General features: G+C 34.6%; 1 protein-coding gene across 1 annotated transcript in view; it reads left to right on the top strand.

Annotated features, from left to right (window-relative positions):
• The first annotated feature begins 2,532 nt into the window (after positions 1-2,532).
• LOC137751860 (protocadherin-9-like) overlaps positions 2,533-18,587 on the top strand; it is a 337,029-nt gene continuing 320,974 nt past the window's right edge. The window contains exons 1-2 of the mRNA XM_068526519.1: positions 2,533-2,619; positions 3,329-3,530. Coding sequence (XP_068382620.1) covers positions 2,533-2,619; positions 3,329-3,530 — 289 coding nt within the window. The remainder of the gene's footprint in view (positions 2,620-3,328; positions 3,531-18,587) is intronic.

Below are 18,587 nucleotides of genomic sequence, written 5' to 3'. Positions count from 1 at the left end.
AATCAGATAAACAAATGTGACATTCAAACCCTCAACCAGACTTAGCCAAAAATAATAATAATGTTTCCCATGGGAGAAAATGGAATGGGTAAGAAATAGATACAGGAAAACAAAATGTAAGTGCCCAAGCTTTGGAAAGTCTGAAGTAGTCTCTTGATAACATGTGTTGTCCCAATTCAGTCAGGCAGGGTTTCACTATATTTATAACCCAAACTGGGCTCCTTTCCATGGGGATAACCCAAAAGCAAAATTCCCAAAGACTATAAGTGAAAAGTTCTGTCTCGCTTTGAATATACAAACAATCATAGGTTTTTGAAAGAATAGTGGGGAAACCTTCACTTTCTCTGAGGAGAAACCATATGTTCTAAACTCTTGGTCTTCATACCTCACTTCCACCCAAGAGCAGCTTCCCCTCAGAGAGGCTCTGGGCTGACACACCTACAGGCACATTGTGAGGCATGCCAAGATTCTTCAGGTCTCTTCCCAAAGAACAATACTTTTTTCTGGGGTGAAGGAATCGCATCTTTATAACTGCTAAACACTGATAACCCCAGAGGTTAAAAGCTATTAACTTTGAGAATTATAGCTACCTTTTATTGAGTACCTACTCTGTGTCATGTATTATATAACAAGAACACTTCTTATTTTATCTGTTTGAGCTTTACAACACTCCTCTGCTTAAGGCACTGCTCTCTCCATTTTACAAGGCCAAGAACTCCTTCAAAGACATAATGTCCTTGTCCAGGGCCAGGCCCTACCGAGCAAGCACCCCCAGGCAGGAGATCTGGTTCTGGCTCTTCATCTGGTGCTCTTGGGCAAAACCTGAATAAGTACTGCATTCCTTGATGACACCCACAACTCCTGTTTCATAATGTACCATGGATTCTCATTTTCCTTCATTTTAATTTATTCAGATATTCTCCTTCTATCTTGATATTCCAAACATTATTCCACTTGTATCAGTCATTATGATGATAAGTTAAAGATTGATTTGCTTGATCAATTTGCTTCACACTATAATATCTATGTTGCCATTCTTAGTCCATATGCATCACCACCCCTACCTCCCATCAGACTGATAAATTGTGCACAATTTTGCCAATTAAGACTTAAACATCTCTGAGTCAAATTAATTAAGAAATAGTTCCGTAAGCCACAGTAGTTTAAACATTGTATTACACTAATTTACAGGGTCTTACAGCAAATAAATTACACTAGATTTACATCTGTTATTCTCAATTACAAAGTGGTAAAGAAATATCATAGTATAGTATATGTGAGATGGAATCTAATAAGTTGTATTTGAAATAGTTTAAAAAATATTTTCCTTATTATTCTCAGAGTAATTATAACACCAGGCTATGTACCAGTAGGTGCCCAATGAATACTATTTCTAATGACCATACTATGAGAACTACTGATTTAGGTATAACTGATGTTGCAGATTTGGACATTTCCTAGGAAAAAAATTATTGTAATTAAAACAGTTTAGAAGAATATCACAGATGTTAATTTTCCTTTTTCCTTCTGTCTATGAAACAAATATTTTATAATGGCTTATAAGCGTCTCCCAGAAATGCTTTATGAAGACTGCAGAATCATTCAGATTGTTCCATTGTCCGTCTTATGTTTTGACTTCCTTTTTACTCACTTAAGCTGTAACTAAGAGATAGTCCCCCAGAGGTAACACCAGAGATGCTTTAGTCACTAAGACTATGGACTTTTTAGTAGGCCAATCACTTTAAAAGCGATGTTTGGCAATTATGTATTGTAGGCAGCCTGGTCACTGTCCTTTATTACAAAAGCATACACTTAATATGAATTAAGTGCATGTTGAAACAGAAACAGAGAATACTTGTATTATTATTCCCTCAAGGGTTAAATTCACCTGGGAAAGGAAACACTGTAATAAATAAAATCAGTAGCATGACCTTCCCTTAAAAGTAGAAATGCATTTCAGATAGTAATATTCAAGTTTGCTTGCATATTATGTAGCACTTACCTAGGCACGTTTCAAACTCTATTGAGGAGGGAACAATGGTAGTGAGATAGTTGTACTTGAAGGTGCAATGTGCTACAGTAGACTCAATTAGGACCATTTATGATTATAGTTTATATGTGTCTACATTAGTTCATTTAAAATGTACTAAACTATCAAATCATTTCACACAGGTCATTGAACAGCAATAAAGTGGTATCAGCTCTTCTCCATTATGATTCTGAGCTAGATTTGAACGAATGACTCACAGAAAATAGGCTATGTTCTATTGTCAGTCTATAAGAAATACATTTATAGAATAGCAGTATATCTACCTATAACATTTTGTCTCTACATTTGTTTTCTTTGAAATGGATACAATTTTTAAATTGTCTCTTGAAAACACAAATCTTAGGTAAGATAAAATGATTGTTATACATTGTATCTCCATATATTATATATTTATTATTTATATATTCATAATTTTATTAAATCTGAGTAAAAGTAGTCACATGCAATGTGATATTAAAAGGTCTTTTGGTTATCAAAGTAAAATGGAAATTAGGTGTAGTCAGACATACAGCACAAATTTACTACTCTCACATAATTCTGTACGGCATAAATCTCCACCCTACACACCTGTAAATGTTCTCTTATCTCATAGATTATATCAGCTAAAAGAATATTTACCAAGAAAACTAAGCAGTGATCTGTGCTGAAATGCACAATTTTATTTTACTAAAATACTAAAATTTATTAAAGTACCCATATACATATTTTAGGTCACTTCTGATGGTGACATTGTGTAAATAGATGCCAAAGTAGGATTATGAACACCTTTCAACAGGGATACTCTAAAACCAATGACGGGTAGCAATATCTGGGCCAGTGGACAATAATGACTTCATTGCAAAAGCTGCCTTAAAAGCCTCAAGTAAACACAATACGAGGTCATTCAAAAGAAATGGAATGTTGTGTTGCATTATCTATGTATTTATTCAAATCTATGAAACAAACATTTTTATATTTCTGCTTATTTAAAAATTTTTTATAGCTTTGACCATTAGCATATATATATATTCTTTTTTGCCTTTCTTTCTACAAGTTTCAATGGTATACCACAAGTTTTTTGTTCTTGAATTATACAAGGTTGAAATTCTTTCTTGTATTTTGCAAGTTGGATATGCCATAGGAAACGACAAATAATAAATGTTTGTTTCCAGCTGTGTTCCAAGTATTTTATATTCTGCCTCGACATTGCACTGTGTGTTAAAGTTGCTTTGCTTTGCGTTCCGCCTCCACTTCCTTTGGGAGGGATGTTAACGTTGTGTCCTGTGGTCTTCTTTGTAGTCGCAGCGCCGGGTTACCTTTCATCTCCCTGACGGCTCCCAGGAAAGCTGCAGTGACAGTGGTCTAGGAGACCACGAGCCGGTGGGTAGTGGAACCCTGATCTCACACCCTCTTCCTCTGGTTCAGCCACAGGACGAATTCTACGACCAGGCCTCTCCGGACAAGAGGACTGAAGCAGATGGCAACTCTGATCCCAACTCTGGTGAGTCCTCTTAAAAACTTTGCTTGGAGTTCTTCTGGTTTTCTGTTGTGCCCTTGAGTTTTAACAGTCATTCTGGGGAGCAAGTAAAGGGACATTCAGTTGTTTTTTGCTGCCTTTATTGTTGTTGTAATATTCTTTGAAATGTATCAAGTCTAATGTGCTTGATATAGTGGCTGTTAAATTGTTTGGTGCATCTTTATTTTATGAACCATGAAAAAAGAAAAAATGCTGCAGATACAATTGCAAGAAGCCGTATTATGAAAGACATCTAGATGTCAAAGATATTAAAATGGGAAGATATTTTTACATTTTAGAATTGATTAAATATAGTTAAGTGGAACATAGTCAATGAAGAAAAAGAAAAAAGTGTCCTGTGGAATGCTCTTTTCCAATGAAGACTATACACACACACATACACACACACACACACACACACACACACACACACACACATATATATATATATAACATGGTGATTAAAACAAGTATGAAGAGGAGTGATAATGATGTGGGGTTTTACATTTTTTGTCTATTTTAATTTTGGATAATTTTTTTAACCAATACATTGAAAGAGTGGAATGAGTGGGATGAGACTGGCAAAATCCTTTATTTTCCAACAAACTCACACCTCACCTCAGAAATCATTGTTCATTCCAGGTAAGCCCTGTGAGGGTACTTCTTCCTCGGCCTTTGAAGAAAATTTTGGGCAAATGCTATATCTTTTTTGGTCATTCTATTATTATTATTTTTTTAAATCACTAACTAGTTCACTTTACTTAAAAATTAGAAGTCCAATTCAATAATTATTATGTCCAGTCCAAAGTAATGACCATGATTTCTGTTTGATTTGAATTAAAAGTTTTTTCTAACTCACCTTGACCTGCTTCAAACTTGTCTATAGTGTGAAATGGGGTTAGGGTGACGTTTTTGTAATGTCCTAGCTCTTTCTCTCACTGCTTTAGATATTAAAGTGCCTCTGGCAATTCTATGGTTGAAGTAGAAATACCAAGAAAAGGTAAAAAGCATGAAAGGACTTTCTTAACTAGTTCTGTTGTGGCAATCCAGCATTGGTGTTTTCTGCCTTCTAGGATTTTAAACTGACTCTTTGATTTCAGGGTAGTGGTGGCGGATCTTTTGTACATATGCCCCCTCTCAAGCTGTGCTCCCATCTCTGCAGGTTTTTCTGATAGGTGGTTCTCTTCTCATTGACATATGGAGTTACATTTGCATCTTCTTTCTGCTGAAGTTTTTCTCAGCCAATCTTTTAGGAAAATCTAAGCAAATTACATACCAGTTCTGGTTCTTAATCTTTCATGTCCTCTTTCTTGGTCTCATAAGGAAAACATACATGCATCTTTTGACTGCACATATCCAGAATGTCAGGCCATATCCAAAGAGGCAACTACTCATCTCACAGCATTTGGTGGAGCTGGTCAAAAATTCTCCTTAGATTTCTTGGTTCTGATTAGTCTAAGGACCATTGAACCTGTGGTTCCATTGTCTCAACATTTGCTGGACTTGTGTAAAGAGGTTGGATATGTAGGACAGCTCTTTCTAAACAGATTTCCTAGTCTGCAACTTCCCCTTCTCCAGTTTTAAAACATCTCTTATTGGCATTAAGGCAAGGGTCCCAAAACTGGTTCTTGACCACCTCTTCTGCACATGGCAGTGGTTGGCTCCTCTGGTCTTTGGGCCTCCTCCAAAACCAAGACAGAAAAGCTCTATCTTAAACACACTGGCACAAATGGTTTTAGGATTTGTCTATATAGCTCACCAGTTATTTTCACAGAAGTAAAAGTAAACAAAAAAATGTATGCTGCAATATGGTTAAGCTAAGCTACCCTAGGCCAGGCCTTTATCTAATATGTGTCGTTATTCACCCAACAATTTCTTAAACCTGGAAAATAGCACTGGGCAACCTGCCAAATAGGAGAAGACATGAGAGATTCTAAAGCTGGGTGTGGGGGGAAAACTTTCAAGCCTGCTTGAAGAGCTCCCCAGAATTTTTACCAATCCTGTCACATGGAAAAAAAGACCCAAGGGAAGACGCACCCTTGCACGTTCCAACATTCAACCTCAACACAGTGACTTCACTCAGAAGAATCACGTTCATAAAAATGTGTTAAACCGGAACAGTGCTCCTTGCTGGAGAAACCGTCCTTATTCATGATTGGGAAGGAAGGATAAGAGTCAGATAGGGAAAGGTGGAGCCCAGAGAGCCCCTGGAGGCTAACACTTCTTTTGACATTTAAAGAGACTTTAATTTTAACCTCTTTTGCAAACGTCTAGAGGAGAATTCATTAGACTAGCCCAGAAACATTGAGATCCATAACTAAACAGTAATTCATATTAGTATAATATTATGATATATTATCTTAAAATTCTGCAGTCACATTTTTGTAATTAACTTTGAAGAATTTGTAGAGTAAGGTACAAGATAATTGAAGCAATAATCTTCAACAGTAATAATCTTGCTATGTAGATCTAAACCATTTCCATTGTATTCAGTGGAATTTTCTGTCTGTCTCTTGAAGAGTCATGATTTTATAGCAATAATGCAATATCCATATAAATTCATATTATCTATAGAGTTATTAAGAATTATATCTGTATGGATTCCTAGTTTTTCAAATATAATGATTGTCAATGAAAATAGAATTTAGTACTAATTTCATAGTAATTTTTTTCATTATGCATTTTTTAAAGAAATTAATACAAATGGTATCATGTGGGGGAGTTTTTGGAAACTTAAGCTTTAATATACCTTTAGGCTTTAATGTAGCCCTCTGGCCACCAAAGAGATAGTGTCTCTATGTTCTAGGCATTTCTGAGTCCTAGTGCATACTTAGCCAACTGTCCCACAAATGGCACACACACATGCAGTATTTCTTGCAGTGAGTTTTGTCAGTTTTTCTACATAAAAAGATTTATCCCTTTCCCAAATAACAGAATTAATCATATTTCCTTAAAAAGTTAACTTACTAATATGATCGTGCCCTCCATGTAAAACTCAATAAAACCATTAATTCTAAGAAAATAGTAAGGGGATTTTCAATTGAGGATTTTAATTTTTAAGACATATAGCTAGAGTGATGAAGCAATTTCACTAAGTTAAAAAGAAACAAAAACAATTATGTAATTAGATCGGGAGCAACTTATTACCACTAATTCAGAATTAGGTCCTAATCCTGTCCCGTTGAGAATCATGAATGGAGTTATTTTTTCATCTATTTTTCTTCTAAATGTTAATTTTAAGGATTTTCTTCTGTTTAATGACATTCAAAATTTCAGATTGTATTTATATTATTAAAGCCTTGACTGTCATATGCTTCTACCTCTATCTGGACTGTGTATGAATTCAGCTGGTGAATTTCTCACTAAGGATAGTTTTGATACCTGGTATATTTATGGGTAATATTTACTGAGGTCTACTTATGAGTCAGGAATGTTAGTAAATGTTTTAATATATTGTTTATGATTCCACGCCAATATTGCAAGTTACATAGTATTAAAAGTAAATTACTTGTCAAAACTACTTAGCAAGTAGCTGAGGTATAATATGAACTCAGGAGTGCCTAACTTCACAGGTTATGCTTTTACTATTCAGAGAAACCACCTGCAATGTGTGCAGGTTTTAAGACAGTGTGTAATACAATACAGTCATCACTGACATTGAGTTTTAAATTTGGGGGCACTAATCTCATTTTTAAGAGGAAGTTTGAGACATTGAATATTACTAAGATGAGTTGTAAGACGAACAACTTGTGAAAGAACTACTTCTGCAAGGATTACTTGGCATTGGGCTAATGAAAATTAAACCTTAATAGGACCCCCGTAGCCCACACAGTATAAAATTATTTTATACAGAGGAGTAAAAAGGGAAGTGCTTGGCCTAAATTACATAGTTTGTGAGTCAAGAATAGAACTCATATATATGGAGTCTTACTTAGTCTTATTTAGTCCTCTTTTCGTTGGAACAATTTTTCTTTATCATGTTACTTATATCTTTTCCTTAAAGAGAATCTGTGTGATTAGTTGATTCACAATTGTCTCTCCCATTAATCTCTAAAGACTATTTGCTCACCTTTCTATTCTTCAGGCATAACAGTACCTGGAATATAGTAGGACAGCAATGTATATTTGTTGACTAAAAAAATAATATTTCACAAACACATGAATATACAGTCAGACAAATTAAGTGTTCTATCAAGGTAAAGCAAATAAACAAATAATAAACCTAGGAAGTCCTATGTCATGTTAACTGTGGTTATCTTCAGTTTGGAGTATTGATTTCTTTTTAACTGTCTATATTTTCCACAATTTTAATAATGTAGTCAAATTATATTTTTATTTTGTAATTTTCATGGAAAGCACCTGATACAGAGCTGAGAAAAAAATCATTCTTAGAATATATATTTTTTACATCAAGTAAAAAATTGTATTAAAAATATTTTTTCCTGTCAGTCTTAAAGATATAGGACACACATGCTAAGAAAATCGAGAATTTAAAATATTTGGGCATGAGATTTTAAATGAGGCTGTCATTTTAGAGAGAAAAAAAGTCAAGTTAATAAAATTTTAAAATACTCCAGCAAAATCTAGAAAAAAAACATAATTACCCTATCAAATTTCAGTCCTAAGAAATTGTACTAATCCTAACCTGCAAGAAAAAAAATCACTAACCATAATATGCTTTGGGAATTAAACATGAATTTGATTTTGGGGGCACAGTATTTTATACAATAATTTTTATGAACTGTGTTTATTTTTTTAATACGTATCCTGGGTTGAACTAATTATATTAACCCAAAGAAAATTGTTCAGAGGTTTCATATTGTCACTTGTTGTGTTCACTTCCCCATGGGATTTTTGTAATCAATTCAGGGTGATCCCACAATAGTGGCCCCTGAGTTAATGAATCTAGAGTTCCTCATAGAATGGTATAGAGAAAAAGTAATCAATCCTACTGTACTTTGAGTTTAAGGGGAAAAAAAGGCAATAAAAGAACAAAATTTGATTTTTTTACTGCTATAAAACTTTAATTTTTTGCTTTATTAAATATATTTTTCTAAATGTAAGTTAAAAACTATCTATTACTAACTCCTTTCCCCTTAAAATCAGAGAGGTCAGAACATTTTCTAGATTAAGCCATGTAGATCACAAACAAAATATACATCTACTCATCTCTTATGTAGGTAGATACGTATATATGTATCTATCTACCATCTATGTTCTATTGCTAATCACCACCAACTTAGTGTCTTAAAACAACGCACATTCATAATTTCACAGTTTCTTTAAGTCAGGATTCTGAACGTGCCTTGGCTGAGTCCTCTGCTCAGGGTCTCAAAAGCCTGCAATCAAGGTGTCAACCAGGTTGCTTTTTCATCTGCAGGCTAAACTGTGGAAGAATTTGCTTCCTAGATTTTTCAGATTATTAGAAGAATTTATTTCCTTGCAGTTGTAGGACTGAGACTATCTCACTGGCTGTGTGCTGGAGACTGCTCTCAGCCCTTGCAGGCCACCCTCAGGGGCTAGCCACATGTGCCTCTCAACATGACTGCTTACTTCTTCAAGGGCAGTTAGAGAGACAGTCTCTAGAGTGAGTTTGTAGCAACATGCATTCTTACATAACTTCACATATTCACAGGAGTGACATTCCATCACTGTTGCCATATTTTATTGGTCATAAGCAAGTCTCAGGTCCTGCCCACATTCAAGGGAAGGGGATACATATGGTAATGAACTCCAGGAGGTTGGGAACCTGAGGGGTCACACTAGAGTTTGTCTGCCACAATTTATATATGACTTAGTAATTCTGAAATATCTTACAATTCAAGGTCTGTCGTTTAAGAACCTTTATTCACATGACTTTTCCACGATTCGTTCATTTGTTTATTCGTTCTGTAAACACTCATGCAGAGGCTACTATGTGCCAGGTACGCTGCTAGATTCTGGGGACAGGCATTAAAACCAAGGTTCACTAAACTTAAAAAAAACTGAGTTACTGTGAGAACAAGAGTTCTAATGTGAGTTCCTTGGTCGGAGAGGCCTTGAGGGAACTTGTAAAGTTCCTGAAATTGTTTTGAAATTATATTTTCTCTGAGGGGCAGGCTATGAGCATTTTATAGACCATAAAAACAAGACAAAAAAAAAAAAAAGGAAATATTGATTTTTGAAAGAGAGAAAATACTAGATACCAACAACATTAGTGAACTAGAATAAATGCCAATTATAAGCATAAAAAATGTGGGGTTTAAAATAGAATAAGTCTTGAATAAGAAATCAATAAAAATTCTATAGAGTGATCCTTTAAACAAGTGACATTGGATAAACAGAAATTGTTTAAGTAAATAAAATATGTGCGTGTGCCTCTGTGTGTGTGTGTGTGTGTGTGAGCACCCACTGGCAGCACAGGTTTCTTGGTGCTATGAAATGTCATGGCTAGATGGATAAGCAGTGAACAGTTCAGTATTTTTGTGGCACATGCAGTTATGCTTAGCTCTACCATGTGGTCCCGGGTTACTAACCTCCAAAATGGGGTTATTAATATCTTTGAGAATATTGTTATAAAAACTACAGTTATTTGATATAAATAATCACTTAACACAGTGCCTGAAACACAGATGCTCAACAAATGGTTAATATACCACTGTTCCAGTCTGTGACAAGAAATGAACCTGGATTGAGGTATAGGTTGGACCAGATTTTGAATGATGGGGCGGATAGAATACATTCTAATTGGATACAGCAGATAAGAGAATAGAAAGACTTGATGGTATTCCATGATTTTAGTTTGCTAGACTTACCGGAAAATTACACAATTAAATAAATTAGAGAATATGAGATAAAAACTCAGCTTAGGAAACAATCCTTAAAAAATTTAAAAATTTGGATAGGTGTACAAAGTTCCTAGATAAATGTATCTAGGGACTAAGAATATGATTCTGAGTTGGAAACTGGAAACTGACAACATAGAAGGTGACTGAAATTTGAGGAGTAAATGTAGTTATGAAGATAGACAAGGGACTATCTTCCAAGGGACTATCTTCTTGGAAGATATTCCAAGAAGGAAATCATAACAAACAACATTTAGGGCAGGCAAAGATGAGGGTGGAGTGGAGTGAGAGCAAAGACAACAAAAATTAGGGTAGAATCAAAAAGATATTTGAAAGTTTTGGGGAGGTTTGAGTCCTATATATAGTCATTGTTGGCTTTTTTGGGAGGCATTGTGGAGTTGTGATTAAGAACACAGACTGTGGATTCAGAATAACCTTTCATCTAACTCATTGACCCTGGGTCCACAGGGCTGTTGGCACATACTGCAGGCTTGGTTTACAGGTATCATTATTTTTGTATTGTTATTATTATCTATAGACAGTGAAAATATGTAGAAGAATCAAAACATGTATCTTAATTATTTAGCAGAAGTTTCCAGTCAAGTGTTCAAAATTACCACGGAGAATTTTGAAATGCAAAATCATTGTTATACCTTAGAAGAAAAAAATTCTAAAAATGAGTTTCAGATTCTGAATACTTTATATTTTAAATTCTTTTCATGTGACTTTTTTCATACTTATATCTGATGGGCAGTTCCAAAACACCACAGTTTGCTAAAGACTGATAAAAACTTATATAATAAAGCATATGTATACTCCAGTATATTCATTATTTCACTTTAAATAAATTATGTTCACTTTATGATTTTAAAGTATTTATTATAATATTAATTATTCAAAATACACTTTTTGTTTCATTACTATTTTATTTTTAAGAGGATTGCAATGAGATGATTTTATCGTTTATTACTTAAAGTGGTTAAAAGATGGCTGTAAAACCAGCAGGAACACAAGCTTTCTCTGCTGGCAAGTTTTAGATCTCATCAATTTCAAGTATGACTTTAATCCCAAAAAGAATTAGCTTTGAGTACTTGTTTATCATAAATATCTAAAAGTTGTTAGTAATATTCAGTTGCATTTGAGCTTGTCGAAGCAGTCACTGAATAGTATGTTCAGTGTTATAGTAGAAAAATCTGTAGGAACAATATGCCTCCTAGTGTAAAGGAAGGGTAATGTCAACTTTCATTGGTGTGCTGCAAAGAATTGCATTTCCATAGCTGCCTGCTGCCATGTGATCCATTCTGCTAAGAGTGGGTAAAGAGGAATGGCATTAATTAACCCTGGATGTGTGGTCTGCCTTAAAGGAAAAAAATATTCTTTGTATATCAGTGTTTATAATAATTTGAGAGTGTTAAAAGTGATAAATAGATAAGCAAATCAGTAGCTGTATCTAAAAATAAGGAGCTTACTGATTTCAGTAACTCTTAGAAGTATTCTTTATTATTATTATTTTTTAATTTTATTCTGTTTTTGACTGCATTGTGTCTTCGTTGCTGCATGAGGGCTTTCTCTAGTTGCAGTGAGCGGGGGCTACTCTTCATGGAGGTGCGCAGGCTTCTCATTGCAGTGGCTTCTCTTGTTGTGGAGCACAGGCTCCAGGCATGTGGGCTTCAGTAGTTGTGGCATGCAGGCTCAGTACTTGTGGCTTGCAGGCTCTAGAGCGCAGGCTCAGTAGTTGTGGCACACGGGCTTAGTTGCTCTGCGGCACGTGGGATCTTCCTTGACCAGGGATCCAAGCCGTGTCCCCTGCATTGGTAGGTGGATTCTTAACCACTGCGCCACCAGGGAAGTCCCTTAGAAGTATTCTAAAGCCATGTCATAAGAAAAACATGGAAATAAATTACTAATTATAAAGGATCTATACTCAAAATCAAACTAATATCTTTTATTTTATCTTGATATAGAAAAATAAATAAGAGAAATAAATTGTCTAGAGTTTTAAAATAATTTGAAATTTTTGAAGAAACCACAGATACTTGTCTCAAATGTCCCAAATTAACCTTAACACTATTTTGACACACGTTTCTGTCAGTGGATTGAGAATTATTCAGATTAGTGTGACTGACAGATACATGGATGGCCAGATTTTAATAACTGTAAAGTAAAGTTGCCAGATAAAATACAAGATAGCCAGTTAAATTTGAATTTCATATAAACAATATTTTTTTTCAGTCTAAGTATGTCCCAAATATTGCAATGTTGCACAGTTTCTTGCAATATTTGGGACATACTTAGACTGATAAATTATTCATTGTTCACCTGAGATTCAAATTTAAGCAGCCATCCTGTATTTTATTTTTTCTAAATCAGGCAACACTACCCTAAAATATGATGATTTAATAAAATAGTATTAAATGAATTAAATAATATAATTTAAATATTATGAGGAAATCTACTTATGGCATACATTTAATTACAATTAAAATTCAGAGCAGGGATTAGTCAACCTTATGTTAGAGTTAGTTCTGTGATACTGTCCCAGGTAGAGACATCATTTCTTTACTTTAAAAAAGCATCAGTTTGTAGTATATTTCTATGTCTAGAAAAGAATCACAACGTTAGAAGTTCAGTTTGTGCTTATACTCAACAATGTAAATGCATTACTCCACCATTGAATGATGACTTTTATGTTGGTCTTTTCCTGATTGTTGCAAACAGAGAAATTCTGGTTGAAGTTTTTGATTCATGATTTTTGTTTGTTTGTTTAATGATCTGTTTGATACATCACATTTTAGGATTCTTTATGTGTTCACTGACTTTTATATACTTTCTTTGCCTTCAGGATCTAATCTATGGCTTTTAGGATCTGACTGCTTCCAGGGGAAACTATGCCAACATGGATGGAAGGCAGGGGGAGATAGAGATGGGGAGAGGGAGTGAGGGGGGAGAAGGGGAGAGACAGAGTTTCAATTTGTTTCTGGAATTTTAAGGCTTTGGTTGCATAACTTAGTAAAGATATCCACCTAGAATATATAAATACATTTTTAAGACCTCTCAAGTACGATGCTGAGAGGAAATGTGTGGAGTGCCATTAGACTGAGTACAAATCATGCCTCTTCCATTTGCCAAGCTGCATGACCCTGGGCAAGTTGCTCTGGCCCAGTGGCCTTTCTGAAGCATGGGATGAGCATAAGACTTTTACCTCATAGACTTGTACAGATTGCAGGTTAACACATGTAACTCAGTACAGTTCTTGGTTCACAGTAAGTCTTCAATTATGTTAGTATTATTGTAAGAATTAAGTAAAACTAAGCAGTTACCTAAGCAAACTCTTTGGCTTCAGTTCTGTCCTCATAATTAATACACAAGTAAAGAAGCATGAGACTTATCCTTCCTAAATTCCTGTTTCTTCCTGGCTAGTTGAGGAAAGGTAGTTGTTGCTTTTTTAGTGAATCTTGAATCATCAAAATAATATCTTAGCTCTGCATTTCACCTTTCTTACACAGACAGTCAAATTTTGTTTTTAAAATGTGTGACTTAGCACCAGTTGTTTGAAATGTTACGTAGATTTAGTCTAAAAAAGCTTTTGAATGGAGAGAATTTGGTATTTCTATAGGATCACTCCAAGCATCCACAAGTAGGTTTAACTGGTAACATTTAGTTATATATAAGGGATATTAATGAAAATCTTATTATGTTCCAGATTCCTGATCTTCACTTGAATTTTGAAACTTTACAGATTTATTCCTACTAATTGGCCAGATAACTCTTTATTTCTTTGTAATTAGTAATAACCTAGCTCTCAGTCAGATCTGCAAACAGGCAATATACTGTACTTTGGGCAAATTTCCCAGCTAATCTCTGCAAATTAAAAGCACAGTTAAAAATAACATAATAACAATTTTGATTTAAATGCTCATTAGAAGGAAAGAATTAAACCATAAACTTCCTAACTGCAGGCACTGGTTTCATTGATTTTCCCCCCCCCCCCCATGTTTTTGTGTTTTGACATGAACTGGTATTTTATCATTCCTGAGCATTCAAATGAGAAACACTTTCACATTAGGAATAAAAAAAGAAAACTTGAAACAGCTTTTAAAATATTCCAGGAATCAAAAAAAAAAGTTGCTTTAGTCAAGGAAGAGAGTAGATTATATTTTATGTTTTTAAAGATGCAGTTTTAGACTAAACCGAATGACAATTGTGAAACTATGTCTAGGGACCAAAAATAGATGTAGGGGCCCCACAAAACAACAAGCCCAGGCTTAGGAAAGGTAGCATCCTATCATAGGAAGAATGATGCCTCATTGGAATATTTCCTCAAGGCCTCTTTTTATTAAGGAAATATATTTTTAAATAAAGTCAAAGAGGGATCTTCATTCAGAAGAGGATGTTGAGTTCTGGTTTAAGCTCCTTAAGAAATAGCTATAGAATATCTCACAGTAACTCTTCAGTAATCTCTCCTAAGTCAAAACTATTGTACAGTAAAAGGTTATGATTTAAAATAAGAAGTTCAGGTATTTCGAGCCAGAAATACCAATACTCCACATGCAGTAAAATTCTGACCTAAGCGGCAAGCAGCATAAGAAAGGGGGAAGGGAAATTAGCCCATAGTCTACCCATCTTACGTGATGTTAGCACAGTCAGAAGGCTTTAGATCTTTAGTTCTTTCGTTGTCCAAACAAGGTACAGAAGGTATGAAGGTGTTTTATGATGTGCAGGGCCCTGGGAACACCTGCTTCAGAATAAGGCAAATCAAGGTTGACACTGACCCTGTACTTTCTAGTCATGTTGTGAACTCTCAGTGTCTCCTCTCTCAATTTCTCTTTCTCTGTCTCTCTCTCACATGTGTGCTGTTTCATTATAATAATACTATAATTATCTTAAATAGAGGATGTTAGAAATATTAGAAGTGATATAAGCAGAGTGTCCTGAATACGGTCTGGCAGATAATAAGAGCTCAAAAGTGTCAATATTACTGTTAATAAGTAAGAAATGCTATCTCTCCTCACTGTATCAATGTCCTCACATCTTCCTTCCAGTGTGATGCTTCTAATCAAATTTGAGTTGATAAACTGAAGAGACAATTTGAGTAAGTAAGTGAGGAAAAACCTGTGGGATATTTCCATGAATGACATACTAATGTGTTTTGAAGCACATAGGGGAATGTATTTCAACTGTTCTGACATTTTTATTTACTTTCTAGTTCTCAAAAAGAATTATTTGTAATGACTTTTTTCAATATGAAATCAGAGGAAAGGTAATATGCATGATTATAATAGTTTAGGTGGTATTGAATAAAGAACTTTAAAATTCTCAAATGGTCAGCTCTTCAAAATAATCTGCCAAACGTATGTAGAAAGTATAGAGTTTCATAGAGTCTTTAGAACTAAAAATCCACCACTGTTTTCCATTATGTTTATCTTTATGTGGTAAACATTCATAAATTACTGATTCATGTTACACTAATAGGCATATGAGTTATAGAAAGAGTAACTTGTGAAATAAAATTGCTGTCAAGATATGACAAAATACAACATCCGCTTTGATGATACATAATTGTTTTAAGTTAACAAAAATATGTATTTTATTTGTAGTAATTTAATGTATATATTGTACTCAAAACACTATTGATATAAAAATCAAGTCTTCTATTTCATTTGGAGTGTTTTTCTATTTTCCTTATATCTCTAAATTGCTTGTTTATTTGGCCTCAAATGAACTGCAGGCAGACAGTACTGATTTGCAGTTAGAGAGCCTGGTAAGTGGCATTGACTTTTTCATTTTTACTGAATTGCATGGGTGCCTGGATTACAGTGTTTCTTTTCTCCATGGCTAAGCGTCCCCTTCCTCTCTGACATTAGCTACAATGTGCTCACCCTCCACAGCTCATCGCAGACTCACAGCTGTGCTGACACACTCAGAGATCTCACATAGGACACACCAAGCTGGGGTCTCCATGGAATGAAAGGCAGAGTAAAGGAGACCTTGAGAGGTCCCTCAGCCAATTCATTTGCTAAAATTCAAGGTTATATTCTATAGAGATCATCTCCTTTCTGTTTTCCTTATTGACAGTTACATTTTCCTTATCTCACAATTCAAGATACTGATTTTGATCCAAAATATTTTAAATCTATTTCCCAACTATTTTAGGCATGGTTACTTCCTGTGTTGTCCTATAATGATGGGCAGGTCAGATGGAGTAGCACGCCTAAAGGGTCCCTCAGTTTGATTCTGGGCCTGAGTGTAGCTCAGGGTATCCCCTGCTTGGAGGAGTTTGACAGAACTGTCTTCTATTAGCCTTTAGGGTGAGGTTCAAACTCTGTCTATTCCCCTTGCCTCTTTCCTAGCACTATTAGTTTGGGGAATTGGAGGTTTGAGTGAACGATGTGACTTGTCCTCTCATTCCAAGCAACTGGAACAAAACGTTAACTATAATGCTGCCTCTTTGTACCAGTAAAGCAAAATGAAGATACATTTTTAACACTAAATTTCGTTGTTTTATTTTTCTTGCAGTGTTTATTCAGATGAAATGTGTGTGGTCATAAATATGTAGAACTTTATAATTATTTAAAAATCAGTATGGTCTCCTTGAAGTTTTAGACATTAGAATGTTTCCCCAGGCAATAAGAGCAGCTTATGAAAATTACACAATGTATTAAAAGTTTAATCTTAAACCTAATGATACTCTATAAACTCTTTATAATCAGTATCATAGACATCTAACTTGTAGTTATACTGATTTTTTAAAAAAAATATATAGCAGGTTCTTATTAGTTATCCATTTTATACATATTAGTGTATATATGTCAATCCCAATCTCCCAATTCATCACACCACCACACCTCCCCCTGGCACTTTCCCCCCTTGGCGTCCATATGTTTGTTCTTTACATCTGTGTCTCTATTTCTGCCCTGCAAACCAGTTCATCTGTACCATTTTTCTAGGTTCCACATATATGCATTAATATACGATATTTGTTTTTCTCTATCTAACTTACTTCACTCTATATGACAGTCTCTAGATCCATCCATGTCTCTACAAATGACCCAATTTCGTTCCTTTTAATGGCTGAGTAATATTCCATTGTATATATGTGCCACATCTTCTTTATCCATTCGTCTGTGGATGGGCATTTAGGTTGCTTCCATGACCTGGCTATTGTAAATAGTGCTGCAATGAACATTGGGGTGCATGTGCCTTTTGAATTATGGTTTTCTCTGGGTATATGCCCAGTAGTGGGATTGCTGGATCATATGGTAATTCTATTTTTAGTTTTTTAAGGAACCTGCATACTATTCTCCATAGTGGCTGTATCAATTTACATTCCCACCAACAGTGCAAGAGGGTTCCCTTTTCTCCACACCCTCTCCAGCATTTGTTGTTTGTAGATTTTCTGATGATGCCCATTCTGGTGTGAGGTGATACCTCATTGTAGTTTTGATTTGCATTTCTCTAATAATTATATACTGAAATATTTTTAACAGCTTTTATATGTAACTCTATCTCTACCTGTCTATCTTGTGTTTTAAAGGACAAATATGCCAAAAAACATGCAGCTATGAAATACCTTCTGACTCAAATTCTTCCCAAAGTAGCAAATTTCTTCTTTGTACACTCCATTTATTGATTCATTCTCTCATTCAAACATTTTTATTTATTTAAAAAATTATTTCATTTATCTAAACTTTTCATTTTTTCCTTTATTTATTCAGACTTCTGGAAAATTTTTCTGAATGCTTACTACATTGCAGGATGTTTGAAGAAGCATTTAAAAATGTGCTATATTTTATTTGCTTTTTGCTACTTAGGTAATGCTCAATTTATTCATGCTTTCTATGAAAAAGATGATTATATATAAAATATGTAGTCACGTAATAATAATTAAGTAAATTATTAAATAGCCTCACAAATGACCAATTCCTTTCCTGGAAAATTTCGTCAGTCATTTTGATTATTACTTAGGCATATACTAGTTTGAAAAATTTACTACTTTACAGTAGCCAGCAATCTGCATTGTATTCCTTTTAGAAGATGTTTAGAGTTTGGAATTCTTTGCCCATAATCAACTGAATCACATACACTTTGAGACTGATTTATTAGTACTATGAGAACACTGATCTATAGGAATATAAGATATTGATCCAGTGTCTTTATGTAAGTAACATAGTTAGGACAGCACAGAAATTAGGACTAACTTTGGTAAAATGAAGTATTT

Source organism: Eschrichtius robustus, chromosome 18 (genome assembly GCF_028021215.1).
Source record: "Eschrichtius robustus isolate mEscRob2 chromosome 18, mEscRob2.pri, whole genome shotgun sequence".
Taxonomy (NCBI): domain Eukaryota; kingdom Metazoa; phylum Chordata; class Mammalia; order Artiodactyla; family Eschrichtiidae; genus Eschrichtius; species Eschrichtius robustus.
This window is presented reverse-complemented; position numbering and strand designations above follow the sequence as displayed.